This window comes from Tiliqua scincoides, chromosome 13 (assembly GCF_035046505.1).
Source record: "Tiliqua scincoides isolate rTilSci1 chromosome 13, rTilSci1.hap2, whole genome shotgun sequence".
Taxonomy (NCBI): Eukaryota; Metazoa; Chordata; class Lepidosauria; order Squamata; family Scincidae; genus Tiliqua; species Tiliqua scincoides.
The window spans coordinates 2144270-2163915 of NC_089833.1; the positions used below are offsets into that span (position 1 = coordinate 2144270).

Genomic DNA, 19646 nt, shown 5'->3' on the forward strand with positions numbered 1-19646 from the left:
GAGACTGACTTGGCTTATTGACTTTGACACTCTGACTTACTTTGGAATCTGACCTTGGACTGTGACTTGGCTTATTGACTTTGGACTCTGCCCTGGATACTCTGACTGACTTTGTGACTAATGGACTGCTGGAGACACTGGAGTTTGGTGTGTGGCTGCTGTGCCCAAGACCTGCTGACAACCCAGGGTCTGCTGTAGTGGTGGGAGGCTGCTGGCAGGAGAGAGGACCTCTGCAGCTTGAACAGGCGAGCTACCCTGGAGGTGGGGTCCAGCAGGACTGCAGGGCAGAACCAGGGTCATTTGTTGGGGGAAAGAAGGGGAGCTAATTTGCTTAAAGTGGGCATAATTCTCCAGGCAGATAATGGCCTTGGAATCGGGCAAAACACCATAGAGGACCAGGCATCTGAAAACACAGGACAAGAATGTATGACAAAACTAACTAAAGGCTACAAGAGGGAGCTGCATTATAAAAATGGGACCTATAAGAGCATAAAGGTTAAAAAAAACTATCTTGTTGGCATCCTTCAGTCTCGGAAGACTATGGTGTCACGCTCTGAATGGTGGTTCTGGAACAGAGTGTCCTCTCCAGTGCGCAAAGCCTGGGTAAAGTAGGTATGGAGGATAGGCTGTTACCCATGCAGCAAATCCCCCCTCTCCACGTCGCTGGAATGGTCCAATGGAAAGGCAGAAGCCAATATGGTTGGTTCCAGCTGCGTCGCAGGAGTTGCCAGAACGTGACTGTGTTCAGCCATGAACTGCCTCAGGGACTCCGGCTCCGGATTTTGCCTCGAGGTTGTCTCCTGAAGCCTTTTCCATAACTAGATGTAGCCACAAGGCAGTGGAGGTTTGGGATCAGAGTTTTCCTTCTCTCAGATGAGCTGCCTTCCCAGGCTGACGAGTCCCATCTACCCGGTGGCTGATTAGTTGCCTCTTACGACAAGTACAGCCAAACTGAGGGCCTATTCTTATCCCCAGCAAAAACTATATATGCAGTATTATCTTCATTTTAGATGTCAAAAGGGTTTTGTGGCTCCCGAGGTTTTTTTCCTCTGAAAAATGGGTCCAAATGGCTCTTTGAGTGTTTAAGGTTGCCGACCCCTGCTATAGAACAGCAGAAGATGCTTCAGAGATGACACCTGCCCCCCACAACAGACCAATTCTGCAGAAACTGGGTCATACCTGTGGCTAGCAAGGCTGACGTTGGGTGAAATGCCATGCTGGCCACGGGAGATGTGTGCACGGCCTTCCATGTGCGAATGCATGTTTCCGATGGCCAGTCCCACTGCTGCAGCAGCAGCGACTGGCTGGCAGTCACAAGGATCTGGTGCGAGAAGCAAAAGAGGAAACAATTAAAGGGAAATGTCCAAAGCCAGCTGGCAGACAATAACTTCCAATGCCATCAAGCCAGGGATGGACAACTGCATTCTAAGGGTGCACATGGCATTCTCTATCCAGGTACCTCATAAGCAACTCCCTATTTAAAGCAGTTTCAACAGTCTATTTAAATTTGCTATTTTGTCTGCAGTGAATCACTTTAAGCATGCTGGTGTACAGAAAAGTGGTACACAGATAAAGACAGCTCTGACAATGACATCTCTCATTTTGGTTTTGTAATATTTGAGTAAAGAACACCTTTCTCTACCTCGCAGCTAGGATGCATACAGGTTGGCCCTCAGTATCCAAAGGGGATCCATTCCCGGACCCTCTGCGGATAAAGAACCCGCAGAATCCATGGGGAAGGGGGTGATTCAGAGGATCTCTGGTAGCATCTGGGAGATTTGGTAAGTCACATGTGCAGGTCCTAAACTTGTGGATAAGGAGGGCCAAACTGTAATTTTTCCCCTTTTCACAAGAACACAAAAGGCAGTCTATCCACACCTTCAGAGAGCAAACCTGGCTCGGGGTTTCAGGATTTGGCAGTAGCCATCTGTGCCAGCTCTCATGGCAAGATGCAGCTGGGGCCTCCTGTGCCAGTGCTATGCTGAAGATTCCCTAGCTTGGGTTGGCAGACCTATTTTGCTGGTGCAATTCTGCCAGTGGAAGGCTCTAAACATGGCAGAAATTGGAAAATGGGGCACACATCAGACTTCCTCCCCCGTCCTTCCTAGTGGCCCTGATGCCAGTGCAATATTAAGCTGATTTCAGTGGGAGTGCAAGTTAACATTTAATTTAGAGGCAAAACACATGTTCCCCCTCCTTCCTTCTAGACTGCCTACTCCACTGTGATAGATTTTAGGATTCAGGCTAAGTTTCATAGATATTATGCCCATGCAGTGGATCCTCCAGTATTTGTAGATTCCAGCAACTGCAGATGCCCCCCCCACGCTTCGCCTCTTGATGTGACCAGAAGCTACTTCCAATCGGCGCCTGTGACTTCCAGTCATGTCATTCTGAGACATGGGGAGACCAACAGAGTGGGCTACTGGCCCAGCGAGACTTCCAAGTAAGTAACTGCAGCGCTGCAACCCTGCCCCCACCAGGACTCCAGCATCTGTGGATTTCAATATCTGCAGGGGGTCCTGGAACCAATCCTCTGCAGATACCAAGGGCCCACTGTATAACCAGACTACCAGGGTGAAGGGAACCATAGGAACATATAGTCAAATTTGTTCAGACTAAGGGGCCTGATAGGTCTCTTTGTGAGTCAATTATGACCCGTGGACCACCAGATCGCTAGCCCTACTTGGGCACAAGGAAGTAGCTGTCAGGAGAGCAAAGTCACAGGAGACTAAGTGAATGCTGCTTAGATTAGCTCAATAATATGCCAGGCAGAAATGGCACAATGCACCAGAAACATCTCTCATGGGCGAAGTTGGCTCACCACAGATCCCCCCACTCGCTTTGGCGGGAAATGCGCAGGAGAAACACGATGGGCTGAGCTCAGTATTTTCTACTGTGGTACCCCATTCTATCCACCATGAGCCCCCTGGCTCTTCCCTGCTCTAGGAGCGCTGCTCCGCAATGCTATGATCACTTACCTCATCATCATTGCTCAGAGCAAATGCCGTAATCTCATCTTGATCACTCTAGGAGGACAGACAGACCCAAAACAGAGAAAAACAATTAAGTGGTTTGTACCACAAGGGTCAATCTTATGAACTGCTCAATAGAATGTATTAAGGAGTCATTTCCCAGCACCACTGCAGAAGCACAGAGCAATCCCCTCATTTTTTGTTCTTCTTATTTTCTTACATTTACGTCTCATCTTTTTTCTATCAAAGAACTCTAATGAAATGACAGTAGGTTCCCAGGCAATGACACACTCAGGCCTCATACAGCAGAATGACTGTACTGTGTATCCCCAGACCGTACTCTGAGACCCAATTACTTTTCTCATTTCTTCATGTGAAATCTTCAAATGATTCCCTCATTCACAAGAGAACAGCAGCAGTGTTAGTGGAAGAACATAGAAAGTAAGCAAGTGCTTTTCATTAATTATTTCAGTAAGTTTGACAACCATCCCTTGAAATGGACCAGATTTACTTCTCCTGTATTACTGATTTGAGGAGCAAAGGCTATGGGGCGATCAGCTTGACTGAGGCCACATCAGCAGTGGTGAGATTTGAAATCACAGTGGAAGAAAATTTGAAGCAGGGATCTCCTGGCTACAGCTCAGTCTTTTAGCTGCTGCGGTACACCAGCTACCACCAGAAGAGGAGTAGCTTTTCTGAGGATTAGGACAACAGCTTCTTTGGAAAGATAAAACACTTTTTTTTGGTCGTATTACCGGTTCGATACAGTGCACGAGAGCTCCTGTTGCTATGTCCAGTACGTTAATTTTGCTCCCACAGGTACAAAACATATATTCTCCATCTTGGCTTATCTAGAAGAACAAGGAGGAAAAAAAACTGGATAAACCTCATCTGGAAGTTTACTTCTACTTTCACTCTTTTACAACTTATGTAAAGCACTCTTTTTTTCTTTTTCTAATGTGCAGAGTAAATGTGAAGTGACCAAGTGGACACCAAACTATTCAGGGAGACAAAACCAAAGCAGATTGGGAAGAACCTCTCCAAACTGGGAATGGCAGAATAGGCAACTACCGTAAATGGCAATTGTGATCCAGGAACAATTAGCATAATGTATACCAAGACAAAACATCCCAAGTTCTCATATATATACTGGTGGGGTCTGAGCTGTCAGTGACAAACCAGGAAAGAGATCTTGGGGTCCTGATGCAAATCGCCATGAAAACATCAACCCAGAGTGACAAGAGTGAGGAAAACCTATTCCATGCTAACAATAATTAGGAAAGGGATCAAGAATAAGACTGCTAATACTGTAATATTAGTGGTTTGGGAAGTGGACTTAGACCTGGAAGATCCAGGTTCAAATCCCCCCTTAGCCATGAAGCTTCCTGGGTGACCTTGGGCCAGTCACTTTCTCTCAGCCTCACCTACCTCCAGGGTTGTTGTGAGGACAAAAGGAGGGAAGCAGCTGTGTATACTGCCCTGAGCTCTTTGGAGGAAGAGCGGTATAAAAATTAAATAAATAAATAATATGCTTACATAAAAGATTGTGTTATGACCACATTTGAAATAATGCATATAGTTCTACTTGCCTTCTCAGGAAGGCTACTGTAGGTCTGGAAAAGTTAAGAAGTGGGCAACCAAAATGAACATGGGGCTGCAGCACCTTCCTAGCGATGCAAGGGTAGTGTTTGGGACTTTATGAGAAATAAGGTGATTATGGCAGGGAAATGATTGAGAACTATAAAATTATGCACAGTGTGGACAGTCTCTCTTTCACACACAAAATTCAAACATTCAATGAATGAAACTTGACTGCTGAGCGATTTAGGACAAACAAAAAGGAGCTGCTTCTTAACACAGCCCATAATTAGCCTGTGCAATTCATTGCCACAAGATGGGTTGATGACCACTAGCTGGGATGGTTTTAGAAGGGGGTTGGATAAATATAAGGAAGTCTATTGGCAGCAGCTAATCATGATGGCTTTGTGCTACCTCCAAGTTCAGTGGCAGGTATGCCCCTGAATCCTAATTGCAGGGGAGCTAGTGTGCCACTGTGTTGGGTTAGATGGCCTTTGCCCTGTTCCAGCAAGGCTTTTTTTAATGTTACACCACACCTCTCTTGCTGAGACAACTCAAGGCAGTTTGCAAAAACAAACTTATCATCATATGATGAAACACAAATGAGTGTGAGATTAAAACAAACATGAACAAAGAGCAAAAACAACATCATGCAACAATCCCAAGAATCAAAATCCATCAAGTAAGATAAACACTACATGAAAACCAGATGTTTCTGCACCTCAGAGCTGCACCTAACAAAGCCAACAGGAAAGGAAATTAGAACTTGGTGTTACCTGCACTCGCCCTCCAGTGTAGAAAGGCTCAATTCTCTTGGACTCAACATACCTGAAAAGTATAGGAAATACCAACTCAGTGAGAGTTGAGAGAGGCAGTTTTGCCACAGCACAGCTGCATTACAAACAGCTATTCTGCAAGAGCAGAATTTCTCCCTACCACAGTAGCAAGAGACCAGATCCAACACTGTTGAAGACTTAGGTGGTGGGGATGCAGAGGATGGTTTTCTTGGTTGTGGTACCCAAATGTTGGCACTGCCCCAGGAGACTCATCTCTCCCCTTTCCCTCCCCCAGCATAACATTTCAGCATCAGGTGAAAACCATTTTCACTGTGTTGTGCTCAAAGGCTTTCATAGCTCCTACTTTGTGCTAATTTCTGCTATCAGCTCTGCTTTTTTTATTTAGACAATTTTGTTTGTTTAGTTTATAGATTTGTTTGGATCTGTTGGTCATTCTTAGCTGTTCTGTGAGTCCCTTTTTGAACCTGAAAGTAAGATGTAAACATTTTGACTAACTCTTTCTTTCTTTCTTTCTTTCTTTCTTTCTTTCTTTCTTTCTTTCTTTCTCCCCCACTTCCAATTTGGGCCTAGCAGCTACATGCATTATAGCCTGGTATATGAGAGAGATGTAGCTCGGTGAGGGAGCACCTGTTTTGCAATCAGAAGGTTCCAGGCTCAATGAGTAGGACTGCCAGGTAGAGTTATGGGGAAAGATCCCTGCCCAAGCCCTTGGTAATTCACTGCCTGCTCCAGGAGTGGCCAACCTTTCAACTTTAGGGTTCCTGGACCTTTACAATTGTGTAAGGCAGGAATTTCAGCGGGTGCAGCTTGTCATATCTGAGACAAGAAGCAGCCCCTGCTGAAATTCCCTCTTCTACACAACTGTTAAAGGTCCAGGAGCTCTGAAGTTGGCCACCCAACTTTTAATCTGTGATCCAATTGTGTTTTATTGTTTTTATGGCTTTAATTGTTTTAATGTGTTTAGCACTATTGTATTGGAATATTTGTAAGCTGCCTTAAGCTTAGAGGGTACAAGCCATGATGTGTATGCGCAACCTCCTGATTTTTGAAATGGGCTATGTCAGAATGCCAGATGCAAGGGAGGGCACCAGGATGAGGTCTCTTGTTATCTGGTGTGCTCCCTGGGGCATTTGGTGGGCCGCTGTGAGATACAGGAAGCTGGACTAGATGGGCCTATGGCCTGATCCAGTGGGGCTGTTCTCATGTTCTTATGTTCTTAAGCAGGGTGGAAAGGAGGATATGCATTCATGTATAAATAAATAAATAAGCCAAGGGTCTGACTTAGCATAATGACAGTAGTTACAAGCATTTTTGGCTATGCCCCCTTTTCGAGCACATCACACAACCCCACTGACCAAAGGGTCACCAAACCCACTAGCGTGCCTAAGAATGCAGCAGGTCCTGCCACAGGTCAAGGAAGCAGGTGGATTGTAGGAGGCGACCTCAGAATGGCAGCTACTTCTTGACCTGGCATGGCATCAGTCTGTAGAACTCCCTGCCACAGGATGTGCTGAGGGCACCTGGCCTGGAAGCCCTGAAAAGGGGACCGGAAAGACTGATAAAGGAAAAGGCACGTGCCCCCTCCTGCTTCTAGAGGAGCTGCTCAGAATGCCAGGCACAGGGGAGGGCACCAGGACGCAGTGGCGCAGCTGGAGGGGGGCGGAGCACTCAGGCTGGCGGGGAACCTCAGCAAGGTGGGCAAACGGCCCCTCCCTTCAGAGCCATTCCCGGCCGGGGGAGCAAAATAGAGCCCTTGGGGGGGGAGAAAGCCATACGGCTCCATTTTGCTCCCCCCCGCTGGGAATGGCTCTGAGGGGAGAGGCCGCTTGCTTGCCTCCCTGAGGCTCCCCGCCAGCCTGAGTGCTCCGCCCCCCTCCAGCTACGCCACCGCCAGGAAGCAGGTCTCTTGCGGGCCCCTGAGGGGGGCGGTAAGCCGGCCTGGACGGGCGCCAGGGCCTGACACAGAGGTCCTTTTATGCTAGCAGGGAGGCCCAGGGCAGGAGAGGGGACAAGGGCAGCCCCCAGTCGCCTCCTGGCGCCCTCAGGTGAGCGAGAGGCAGGGCACTCTGCTCATACTCGGGGCACACCCGCTCCTGCGGTGGCGCCAAGACAGGCGAAGCCCGAGCGCCCACTTGCCTCCCCCCCGTTGCCATAGAGACTGCCACGCGCTGCCCCCTCCCCTCAGCCGCCATTCTCCGGACAAGGCCGCTCCCCGTCCCTTACTCGAGCTTGACTTTCGAACGAGACGAGCTGGTCGCAGCGGAGCCCGCAGCGGGCCCCGGGACGCTCCCGGGTGCTGCTCCCGGCATGACCCACACGTGCTTTCGTCAAGCATCGTTGACTTCCGGCGGCGGCGCGCTCCAGTGACGTCAAAGAGAGCGCCCGTGCCGGGGCACCATAGAGAGCGCCACGCGCTAGAGCGACCACAAGTCGCACTTCCGGTTCAGCGCGCTGGACTGGGAGGAAACCGGAAATCGTTTTTAGACACCGGGCGGAAATTGGGCCCCTTCCATTTAGTTCTGCGGTAAAATGTGTCCTAATCAAAGGGGGGCTATTTTGGCCCCGCCCCCCTGGCAGAAGTGACAGGCTGGGAGACAACAGCGTCCAGGGCGCTGCCCAGAGCAGGCTCTTCTCCCCAGAGCCCAGGCTGGGCACTCGCTTCTGCCCCCCTTTTTATACACACAACAACCTTGCAAGGTAGGAAGCGGTGAGGCATTAGAACCCAGGCCTCCCTAGCTCCAGCCTGCAGATCTGTGCCCACAGGTGTCTGTCAATGGCATGGAGCAGGAGCGTCAAACTCCTTCCATGCAGCGGACCGTACAGCATCCATGGGGTCTGAGGGCTGGGTGCGATGTCATCAAGCAAGGTGTGATGTCATCAACCCCAAAAAACACCCTGTTCACCTTTTTTTCATTAGCTGCAAAAGACAGAAAGAAAATGTGTGAGTCGCATCCACATCTTCAAAATATTTTCCAAGATTTGGGAGTTTCACAGGGGTGACTCAGCAGCGACACCACAACTCAGCAGCTGAGAGCAGCTGAGAGTGTGGCTGGGAGAGCCCGAGGGCTGCATCCAGCCCCCGGGCCTTACGTTTGACACCCCCAGCATGGATGGTTCCCCACATCTTTTGTCTTTGGAGCTGAGCAATGCACTCCGAAACCAGACATAAGAGCCTTACAGCCCAATCCTGAGCTCGTACTGCTGGAGGCGGTGACTGTCACAAACGTGCGGTAAAGCACATTCGCAGCCCTCAACACCAGCCCAGTGCCGGAGCTAGCTCAGTGCCATCCAGCACTGGGTTACCAGTGCTCCCCGGTTCAGTGGTTGCATAGATTGTTTGCTGGCAGAGAGGTGAGTGGGCATGGGGGAAGGCAGCATTCCAGGGGGAGGCGGGGCAGCAGAGCTTTGCTCTGCCACATCCAGAGCTAAGGACTGCCGTAGAATCAAGTAGCCCCATTGGGGGGCTGCTTGCCTTAACTGGGGGAAGGAAATGAAAGGCCCCTTCTTCCAAGGAACTGCCAGTGGCTGCTCTGTTGCTCATAGGCTGTCGCGGCAGCCATTTCAGCACCATGGCACTCCTGCTGCAACACGCATGTCCATTCTGTATCTGTGCTGCACTGGGAAAGGTCTTGTGCAGGCATCGGTGGACAGGGCTCATTTCCCCACATAGGATAAGGCTGTGTATTTTCAGAAACAGTGATCATCAACTTGTCAAAAGTTGGGGCCCACCTTCCAACCCCGAATTCAAGGTGGGACCCAGCAAGCAACATAGTTGAACAAGTTAGTGACCAGTTTTCTCTTCCTGCTGGTGGCAGGCTGTTGGTGCACGCTGATAAAAACTGAGCATTCACTAAAATTGTTGGAAGAGCTAGAACAGACAAAAGAAAATATGTGGTGATGGCATCTGAAGGCCTACATGCCTTGAAAAGGGGATTGGACACATTTCTGGAAGAAAAGTTCATCACAAGCTTCAAGCCACAATGGGCAACCTCCTGGTTTTAGAAGTAGGCTACCACTGAATGACAGATGCAAGGGAGGGCACCAGGATGCAGGTCTTGTGTGTTCCCTGAGGCATCTGGTGGGCCACTGTGAGATGCAGGAAGCTGGACTGAACTGAATAGACTCCCAGGGGTGCCTAAACCCCAGCCCTGGGGCCACTTGTGGCCCTCGAGGCCTCTCAATGCAGCCCTCAGGGAGCCCCCAGTGTCCAATGGGCCTCTGGTCCTCCGGAGATTTGTTGGAGCCCACACTGGCCCAACACAACTGCTCTCAGCGTGAGGGTGACTGCTTGACCTCTCGCGTGAGCTGTGGGATGAGGGCTCCCTCCAGTGCTTGTGGTTTCACGTTTGTGATGCAGCAGCGTCAGCAAAGGACAGCCTTGCTTTGTGCAAGGCCTTTATAGGCCTTTATATTTATAGACCTTATATTTACAGGCCAGACCTTCATTCATTCATATAAGTTTATTTTCAATATATTCATTTATGTAAACTTATTCAAATTTGAAATATAAATTAATTTTTTTCTCAGACCCCAACAATGTCAGAGAGATGATGTGGCCCTCCTGCCAAAAACTTTGGACACCCCTGCAATAGACCATTGGTCTGATCCAGTGGGGCTGTTCTTACAGCAGCTCAGAATTGGACTGTCAGGCTGCAATCCTATCCTGGGACACTTACCTGAGAGTAAGCTCCATTGACTACAATGGGTTTTCCTTCTGAGTAGATATGGCTAGGCTTGGGCTCTATTAACATAAAAACATAAGAACAGCCCCGCTGGATCAGGCCATAGGCCCATCTAGTCCAGCTTCCTGTATCTCACAGCGGCCCACCAAATGCCCCAGGAAGCACACCAGATAACAAGAGACCTCATCCTGGTGCCCTCCCTTGCATCTGGCATTCTGACATAACCCATTTCTAAAATCAGGAGGTTGCGCATACACATCATGGCTTGTAACTCGTAATAGATTTTTCCTCCAGAAACTTGTCCAATCCCCTTTTAAAGGCGTCTAGGCTAGACGCCAGCACCACATCCTGTGGCAAGGAGTTCCACAGACCAACCACACGCTGAGTAAAGAAATATTCTTTTGTCTGTCCTAACTCGCCCAACACTCAATTTTAGTGGCTGTCCCCTGGTTCTGGTATTATGTGAGAGTGTAAAGAGCACCTCCCTATCCACTCTGTCCATCCCCTGCATAATTTTGTATGTCTCAATCATGTCCACCCTCAGGCGTCTCTTTTCTAGGCTGAACAGGCCCAAACGCCATAGCCTTTCCTCATAAGGAAGGTGCCCCAGCCCCGTAATCATCTTAGTCGCTCTCTTTTGCACCTTTTCCATTTCCACTATGTCTTTTTTGAGATGCGGCGACCAGAACTGGACACAATACTCCAGGTGACCTTACCATAGATTTGTACAACGGCATTATAATATTAGCCGTTTTGTTCTCAATACCCTTCCTAATGACTCAAGGCAAGGGCTCATCTACCCATAAGACCACCACCAGACACTTCACAAGGATACAGAAGACCATGGGGTATTATATGAGCTGATACAAATGTGGAAGCCTGTCCCATAAAAGGTCAGGAGATTGATCTACTTGCCCAGAGTTCTCACTAACTGGCTCACATGCTAGCCTCCAGGTGTGTCTACTTGGAATCTTTCCAAGCTCATTCCAAGGAGAGAACACATCCCTGCATGAACCCCTGGTCACATATGCATTGGACCAGCCCCCTTCCACTTTAATAACTTGCCCTATGCAGGATTAGGGTGCTGTGGAATGCTATGGCCTCCTTGTCTGAGGCTGGTGGGTATCCCAAGGTGTCCCCCATCATCAGGTATTGATAGACTCTTTCTACATGTGGCCCAGGATGTCATCCTCTTATTGGTGGGTACTGTTAGGCATTTCCATAAATGTTGAGGGAGTACATGGTTGCCGCTCTAGCTCTAACCCTGTTTGGGCTCTTGTTTCTCCCTCCCACTTTGTGCTAGCCTGGTTAAGGATTTGCTGGGCAACTCACACTTTACACCAACATCATGGGAGTGCCAGAGCCACTTCAGTACAAGGATTGCACTATAAGAAAAGCTATCCTTACTCAGATGCTCAGCATAGCCAAAAACAACATACAATGATGTGAAAATAGCATTTTATTCATTCACTCAGGTGCAGACCTGAAATTACATTGTTGGAAACATTCTGAGAAACTCTGTCCAAACCTGAGCAGAACCTATACAGCAATTTTTCTCCAGTTTGAAGTCAGTCACTTTTTGGGGGCCACCCATGCTGCAGCTCTCTTTTTGAGTGCAAAGATGCATGGTGTTGCCAGTTCTTGCCAGATGCTCATATCAGAATGGCTCCTCCTCCAGAGATGCTGAAAAAGAAACAGACATGAATGCCCTGAGTTTTGTTAAGCACTTTTTTCTCTTTATAGCTAGAAGTGGGAGGCAATCCTGGTAACAAAACACACAACACTGTTTTTTGCACTTTTTGTAAAAAAACAAAACAAAAACACAGCATCCAAAGTCTTAAAAAAATTGAACTGTTTTATTTGTTATTTAATAAGGGGATGTAGGGGTCATGACTGTGGCCAAATCTCCCAACACTATACCACTTATATCACAAACCGCAGCACACCTTTAAAGCAATTATAACACAAGTTTTGAATAAAAACTCACAATTCCGCTTCTGCAATTCTAAGACACCAAATCCATGGAATAAATAAAGCCATTTTCTCCCACCTGCATGTGTGGCACCTATCAGAGCATGGGTTTTATTGCCCACACTTCAGGCTTATGGGCAATAAGCTTTCTGCTCTCTTTGCTGTTGGCACAGTTATCTCACCCCAGTGCACTGAAAAGAGGCCGGGGTGATTTTCAGACTATGCCCTTCAAAAACCTCCCAGGCCAGGCCAGGCCAGGCCAGCCCAGCTTCAGCTTGCAAAGCGCTTACCTTTACCTTACACGCACCAAATTCCACCCCTTCTGCGTTTTGCTCTCCTTGAGCGTGCTCCCAGCCCAGCCAGGGGCTACACCCTCCAACTTACACTGCTGACTGCAGCACGTGCTCAGGGCTGACGTTATAACCCATGCTCGATCCGGGGCCCCCCAGCATACCCCAGAACAAGCATTCTGGGCCTGCGCGTGAGACAGATGGGCGGAACTAACGTCCCGCGGTCAACCTCTCGCGAGAAGTGAGTCTTATAAATAGCGCTCGCGGTCGGTTTGCGGCCTTCTAGTCTATTATACACGTAAGTCGGCGCGCTGTGTCGTGGGGAGGATCCGCGACCATCCTCTCCGTGGGGAGGGCGGTGCTGGTCCGGGCGGCTGAAGAGGCTTGGGTTGGGTCCCGGCCCCTTGGGGAGGAGGATATTTTTGGGGTCTTTTGCACTCGGGCTCGGCTTGGGGCGCTGGGCGGGCAGATGCGCGCTCGAGGGGCCCATAGCGCTTGACAGCGCAGGGCGAGGTTCGCGCGGTTCCTGGGGACAAGCGAGGGTCTTTCCTGCAAGCAGAAAGCTAGCATTTCAGTGTATCACATGAGAGGACCTCTCCCTGTGGTAGACGTGCAGGGGGAGATCCTCCCCCCCAAAAGTGGGTTCAGATCAGGCAAAAGAATAGCCTTCCTTTGTGCAACCTGAAGTGAACCTGTGGGACTCCCTGCCACATGCTATGTGATGAAGTGGTTTGGACAAAAGAAGAGGGGAACAGTTGGTCAGTGGGTTTTTGGCTATTTCCATGTTCAGGATTGTGTTTGCTGGGATGGAACAGGGAAGAGGCTTATCAGTGGATGTGTCCACCTGGCTGCTTCCCATGGGATGCTGGACTATATGCGAATCCAGTAGCGCACTTGGGTTTTTTGTCCCAGCCATACCTGTGAAGTCTATCTCAGCTAATACAGCTTGAGTTTTAATTTGCAATATGTTTTCTTGCACTCTTTTAAGTGTGCATCTTGGTCCCTGTGGGTGTTACTTGGAAGTAATTCCCTGCTAGAGTTCATGGAAGTTTGTGTGTGCTTAAAATGCCGGGTCTTAATACAGAATGTCATTGTCACGCCTGCACACGTGGTGCTATGACACACTAGCCAAAAATGGACAGATTTATCAATGGCCTGGTTTGGTTTTCTTGGTTTCTAATATTGCTGCTTATTTGCCATTTGTGTTCATTGTACTTTTCAATAGAAGAAAAGACTGGTTTAGTCTAGGTGACAAGGGGCTGAAAATGGATGTAAAGAAGGCAGGGGGCAGGGCATATGGGGGAGAACATGTCTTTTTCATGCATGTTTCCCTGGGCTTAGTTGTAACTTCTAGAGCAGGGGTGCTCAGTAGGTGGATCGCGATCTACCGGTAGATCGCGAGGCAAAATGAGTAGATCACGGAGTGCCGACCCCCCCTTCAGGTGCCTCTGGGAGGAAACTCCGGGAGTAAGGCCCATTGTACTCAATGGGGCTTACTCCCAGGTAAGTTTGGCTAGGATTGCAGCCTCACAGCCTAATCCTAGGCATGTCTACTCAGGAGTAAGTCCTGTTATACTCAGTGGGGCTCAAGGTACACCAACATACATTGTACACATAAATGTTATATGTTATGATGGCGCGAACATTGTAAAAAAAAACTCTGGTAGATCTCCAGGACCAACATACATTGTACACATAAATGTTATATGTTATGATGGCGCGAACATTGTAAAAAAAAACTCTGGTAGATCTCCAGGCCTTGCTGGGTTTCAAAGTAGCTCTCGAGCCAAAAAAGTGTGAGCACCCCTGTTCTAGAGTATGACTTGTTGTTTTCAGGTTTTGCCTGATGCTAAAAAGTTGCACATGTTTTGTCTTTTCAGCAAATGGCGGACGACGCCGGTGCTGCAGGAGGAGCAGGTGGTGGCAGCGGTGGACCAGGAGGAGGAGCTGCTGCCAGGGGGGGCTTCCGAGGAGGCTTTGGCAGTGGGGGCCGCGGCCGGGGTAGGGGCCGTGGAAGAGGCCGCGGAAGAGGCCGTGGGGCCCGAGGCAAAGCAGAAGACAAAGAAGTGAGTTAGACTCTGCTTCTACACTCTCTCTCTGTCTTTCATGCGCAAACCCTACTGTGGGGCCTTGTGTTGTGCTAGAAAGTTGCACGCCAATGGAATAGTAAAGTGGTTATCAAATGTTTAAAGCACTGGGACCCACTTTTTAAAATGACATTGTGTTGGGACCCACCTAACTTTACAAGAGTTTTGAAAAAGTAATCTAGAAAGAAATATTTTTATTTATTTAAAACTAATGTTTTATTTATTTACATAAAACTCAATTCCATTTCTCATAATGAGGCAGCCCTAATGAATAGCCTCGAGGCTTGAGCGGCTGAGTTCTGTGACCCAGCCTTCACCTGCTCCCTATTCTGTCACTGATGGAACTGGAAAAAATAACACACCAGAAAAGACACTCCCTATATTAACACAAGCTTGCAAACTGCAGGAGCTCGGCTCTTTACAGAGCAGTTAGCAGTATCTGATTTTGAACCCACACTTTGAGAAATGGTGGCAATGCTGCACTTCCTTGTGCAAGTTGGGCTAAGGGATGTTAGCTGCCGACCCTGCACAAATGGATCAACTTATGACTTGGCTCTTGAATTCCCATTTTATTGGTTGATCCCAATGAGAGCAGCTTGCCCTGAGGTTCCTCTCAGGAACCTGCTGTGAGCTGGAATTTGAACCAGTCTGCTTCACTAGCGACCAGCACAAAACAAATCTTGCTTCCCTTACTGACAATAGAGTTTTTGCAAATAAGGCCTGGTTGGCCTACGTAGAAGAACAAGGTGGCAGAAGGGATTGAAAGGACTATACTGTATCAGGCAACAAGTGGGAGGGTTGTGCATGATGTATGTTAAAGCTTCTCAAAAATTTCTTGCAAATAGAAAGCTAGCATGAAGGGAGAAGCCACGCTTGCTTTGAACTGTTCTTCCAAGAGTCTAGATTCTTAACTGGTTGACTTTCTTTTTCCCAGTGGATTCCAGTTACCAAGCTTGGGCGGCTGGTGAAGGACATGAAGATCAAGTCTCTAGAAGAGATTTATCTGTTCTCCCTTCCAATCAAGGTATTGCTGGGCGGGGGCTTTATCCTAATAAAGGAAAGGAGAGCCTTGCAGTGGATCTGCTATGGGGAAGGCAGTCAGTGGTAAAAAGGCCCTTGGGAGGGCAGGGTGCAGGTTTATCAAACCCATAAAGATTACAGGGAAGGTAGGCAGAGACATGTTTTCCCCCTTAGTGGTGGGGAAAACACTTGGGGCCTTAAAAAAATAAAGTGGGCCCTCTGTATTTGCAGGGATTCATTCCAGGACCCCTGTGGATCCCAAATTCCATGAATAATGAAATCGGGGGGGGGGGGGTTTGCACCAGCTAACAGGAATTGCCTTCCAGTTGCATCTGGGAGGTCCTCTGAGGTCCACCAGCAGCTTGGCATTAGCGGATATTAAAATCCACTGATTGTGAGCCCATGGATAAAGAGGGCCCACTGTATCACTGGGCATCCATGGCTGTTTGTTTTGATGGCTGCATTGAACAGAGAGGCATCTTTCCATGGAATTCCTGTTCTGGGGATCAGTGCTCTGGAGGATGGAATTGCCTTCTTTCCTTGCTTGTGAGCCTTCAAGACGCATCTGGTGGGGTGCAGTGAGATGTAGAATGCTGGACTGGGCCTGGGATCTGTGGCCTACTCCTACTAGGCTCTTACAAGTAACTTTAAAGCTGGGTGGGGCCTCCAGGACTGATTATCCTACATTGACCCTGCAGGAGTCTGAAATCATCGACTTCTTCCTGGGTTCCTCACTGAAGGATGAGGTTTTGAAGATCATGCCTGTCCAGAAACAGACCCGGGCTGGTCAGCGCACCAGGTTTAAGGTATGGCAGGCGCTGCTGTCTTTCTAGAAACAGCCAGCCTCTTCACATGTGGGCAAGTCTTCCTGTCTTTGGTTAGTGCATACCATCATCAGTGGAATTCCTCAAAAGTTCCAAGAGTGGAGGCCCACGCACATGCCTGCCATGTTTCTGTTTGGAAGTGTGCGAGAGCTGGAGCTGCTTGAAAGCTACATTCACTTCTTGAATGAGCTCATGGCCCAGAGCTCACGGCCCTGGCTTGCCCTTATTCTTTGGTGTGGTGTGCACACTCAAGGTTGTTGAGGTCTGGCCAAAGGGATGTTAGCTGTCTAACTGTCTATTACTTCCTTGCAGGCCTTTGTTGCTATTGGCGACTACAATGGCCATGTCGGCCTTGGGGTAAAATGCTCTAAAGAAGTTGCCACTGCAATTCGCGGGGCCATCATCTTGGCTAAGTTGTCCATTGTGCCGGTGAGGCGAGGCTATTGGGGCAACAAGATTGGCAAGCCCCACACCGTACCTTGCAAGGTAAAACATCCCCATTCCGCAAACCCAGGGCTTAGGTTTACAAAAACCAGCTATGAATTAGCCTGTTTACATGAAAATAATGCTGAGGGTTCTTGAACACATGGAAACAGTTTCTCTGTTTTGATGTAGGTAACAGGCCGGTGTGGGTCTGTCTTGGTGCGTCTCATCCCTGCGCCCCGTGGTACTGGAATAGTGTCTGCCCCGGTTCCTAAGAAGCTTCTGATGATGGCTGGCATTGACGACTGCTACACTTCAGCGAGGGGCTGCACTGCCACCCTGGGCAACTTTGGTATGTTTCTGTGCATGTGAACTGCAGTTGAATTCTTCTAGTTGGCCCTAGCTTGAACATGGCAGTGTCAAGCATGGACTGCATTGATTGGGTTTACACAGCCATTCCCAAACTTATCTTTGCAACCTTTACTTCTTGGCTCAGCTCAGTGCTGCCATCTTGGATCTTGTGAAATCTTGAGATCCAAAACAGCAGCACTCACATCTCACAAAACTTTGTGAGACCCAAGATGGTGGCACACTGGCTATTGAATGATATTTTTTTCATATGTTCCAAGCACATGATTTTCTTACATTGGTTTAATGAAGCTTTACAGATAAAATGTTAACCAGCATAGGCTGCAGGGCAGGGCTTGGTTTGCCCTGATCAGGCAACTTGTTTGGTAGGTGGATCCTGCCTAGCAGCTCTTAGCTCTTGGGGCGATGCTCCAGTTCCTCTCAGCTCTGCTCAGCAGCACCTGATTCTAGTGGTGCAACTGTCGTTTTTCGAGAGGGAAAGCAAATGAGTTTGTCTTTGCACGGCAGTGAGACTCTGAAATGGTCTCTCTGTTCCTTTCTGAACTCAACAAGCTTTCATGCAGGGGCAGGCCTTCATTTGCCCCAAGGGGAAAGCGGTGGTGGATTGGGGGATTAATCCCTGTTTAACTGGGATGCTTTCTGTCTTTTCTCCAGCAAAGGCTACTTTTGATGCCATTTCTAAGACCTACAGCTACCTGACCCCAGATCTTTGGAAAGAGACTGTATTCACCAAGTCTCCTTATCAGGTAAAGGGGGGAATCCCATTGAGGATTGGGACCCAATCTCAGGCAGTGGGGGGAGGGGTTGCTTTATTATCAGTTGCTCTCAGGGACTTAGGGTTGATTATACTGGCTTTACACTAGGCCAGTGATTTTCAACCTTTTTCATCTCACGGCACACTGACAAGGCACTAAAATGGTCATGGGGCACCATCAGGTTTTTGACAATTGACAAGGCACACCATGCTGCCAGTGGGGGCTCACATCTCCCATTGGCCCTATTAATAAATGACCTTCCCCCAAATTCCTGCGGCACACCTGTGGACCACTCGCGGCACACCAGTTTGCCATGGCATAGTGGTTGAAAATGGCTGCACTAGGCCATAAACTTTGTTCCTGGGCACATAGGAGTAATGTTGCTATAGCTTGATAGCTTTATGTAGCATGAAACTGGAGCATGTACTCCATCTGAATCTGCCTCTGTGCACTGTGATCTTTAGAGGCTATGCTCAGAATGTCCTTACTGCTTAACTCATTCTCCTCAGCTTGCCCAGACATTTTGCTTTCAGTTTAGCTTGTACTGAGCCTATGGTGCTCCTAAATGCCAAGATAAATTACCTGGTGAATGTTTTTAGGACAGTAAGAACACAGAGTGAAAATGCAACCATAGAAAAATCCAGTATCTTGATTTGGTAGACCAGTGGTTCTCACACATTTAGCATCTGGACCCACTTTTTAGAATGAGAATCTGTTAGGACCCACCAGAAGTGATGTCATGACCAGAAGTGATGTCATCAAGCAGGAATGTTTTTAACAATCCTCAGCTGCAATCCTATTCACATTTACCCAGGAGTAAGTCCCATTTACTACCATTGTTAAAAGAATATACATAGTAGCTTGTTAAAAGTACAGGTCTGTAACATTTCTTCAAATACAGTCACATACCATGGTAGCATCAAATGTAATATATTAAAAATAAAATATGAATGGGGGGACCCACCTGAAATTGGCTCGCAACCCACCTAGTGGGTCCCAACCTACAGTTTGAGAAACACTGCTCTAGACTACTCCCACTGTTGCTTGAACATAGCATTATCCTTGACAGCTAGTTACAGGTGTTTATTTTTCTCTTGAAGTGCAATCCACTTCGAGTGCAATCCAACTTGAAGTGCAAATGCCCAATGTTCAACTATAATTTTATGGGGGGCAGTGGGGGTATATAGAATCAGGCATGGCAAAAAAAGTCACTTTTGACATTTTCCTTTGAAAGCATGGCTCTAAAAAAATCAAGTGAAAAGTGGACACTAAAGGATTCACAAACCAAAGATCAGATCAGAAAAATCCCAAGTATCTGCAGTTGTCAAAGTGATTCAAATTATTGTTGTGTATATATACACCCTTTGTGGGGGGGAGTGTCTGGTGACTGGGTATTTTGCCTTTTCCCATATTGTTCAAAACAATACCAGCTAGCCTTGCGTTTAGTCCCAGTTCTTTGATCTATAAGCCTCTAGTGAAGGAATGCAGTTTGCTAGGGGATATAGGAACAGATATATGATGTGGTGTGTGTGTGTATATACATATATACATATACAACATATATGATGAGAGGGAAAGCATGCTGACTTATGCAGCAGCCTTCAATGAAAGCAGAGCACTCCTGATTCACTTCTTCCCTTTCCTGCAGGAGTTCACTGACCATCTGGCCAAGACACATGCCTCCAGAGTATCTGTCCAGAGAACCCAGGCAGCTGCTGTGGCAACTACTTAAGAGTCTCTGTACAAAATAAAGCAACACGCAACCACTGCAGTTTCTGAACCAGCTTGGGAAATGTGTTTTTCTTGTTGGGATTGAGGGTGGCATACAGGAGCAGGATTACTCTGTTCTTGTTAAAATCCTGAATGGGCTATGTCAGG

The 19646-nt window shown here is 48.1% G+C and overlaps 2 protein-coding genes, 1 long non-coding RNA gene and 1 other non-coding gene across 4 annotated transcripts in view; 1 reads left to right on the forward strand and 3 right to left on the reverse strand.

The window, feature by feature from the left end:
• The window catches only part of TBL3 (transducin beta like 3), a 38379-nt gene extending 30695 nt beyond the window's left edge, over positions 1-7684 (reverse strand). The window contains exons 1-5 of the mRNA XM_066640563.1: positions 7571-7684; positions 5327-5378; positions 3728-3823; positions 2979-3026; positions 1180-1321 (exon numbers count right to left, since the gene is read on the reverse strand). Coding sequence (XP_066496660.1) covers positions 1180-1321; positions 2979-3026; positions 3728-3823; positions 5327-5378; positions 7571-7656 — 424 coding nt within the window. The 5' untranslated portion in view covers positions 7657-7684. The remainder of the gene's footprint in view (positions 1-1179; positions 1322-2978; positions 3027-3727; positions 3824-5326; positions 5379-7570) is intronic.
• Positions 7685-11470: 3786 nt separating this feature from the next.
• On the reverse strand, positions 11471-12467 carry LOC136633684 (uncharacterized). The gene is made up of 2 exons (XR_010793282.1): positions 12291-12467; positions 11471-11712 (listed from the first exon to the last, which is right to left on the reverse strand). It is a non-coding gene; the product is annotated as an uncharacterized lncRNA (long non-coding RNA).
• Positions 12093-12223, reverse strand: LOC136633851 (small nucleolar RNA ACA64). Its single transcript, XR_010793284.1, has one exon. It is a non-coding gene; the product is annotated as a small nucleolar RNA ACA64 (small nucleolar RNA).
• Positions 12468-14168: 1701 nt separating the features above from the next.
• RPS2 (ribosomal protein S2) lies at positions 14169-19548 on the forward strand. Its single transcript, XM_066640456.1, has 7 exons — positions 14169-14356; positions 15312-15401; positions 16096-16203; positions 16534-16707; positions 16837-16996; positions 17668-17759; positions 19417-19548. Exons 1-7 carry the CDS (start codon positions 14174-14176, stop codon positions 19498-19500), a joined length of 891 nt encoding a protein of 296 aa, XP_066496553.1. The 5' UTR covers positions 14169-14173; the 3' UTR covers positions 19501-19548.
• Positions 19549-19646: the final 98 nt, after the last annotated feature.

Excerpts from the sequence above, each read along its gene's own strand:
- RPS2 (XM_066640456.1), top strand. The coding sequence starts at position 14,174 with ATGGCGGACGACGCCGGTGCTGCAGGAGGAGCAGGTGGTGGCAGCGGT. Across the intron at positions 14,357-15,311 it reads GCAAAGCAGAAGACAAAGAA|TGGATTCCAGTTACCAAGCT; the intron begins GTGAGTTAGACT and ends TCTTTTTCCCAG. Across the intron at positions 16,204-16,533 it reads GTCAGCGCACCAGGTTTAAG|GCCTTTGTTGCTATTGGCGA; the intron begins GTATGGCAGGCG and ends ACTTCCTTGCAG.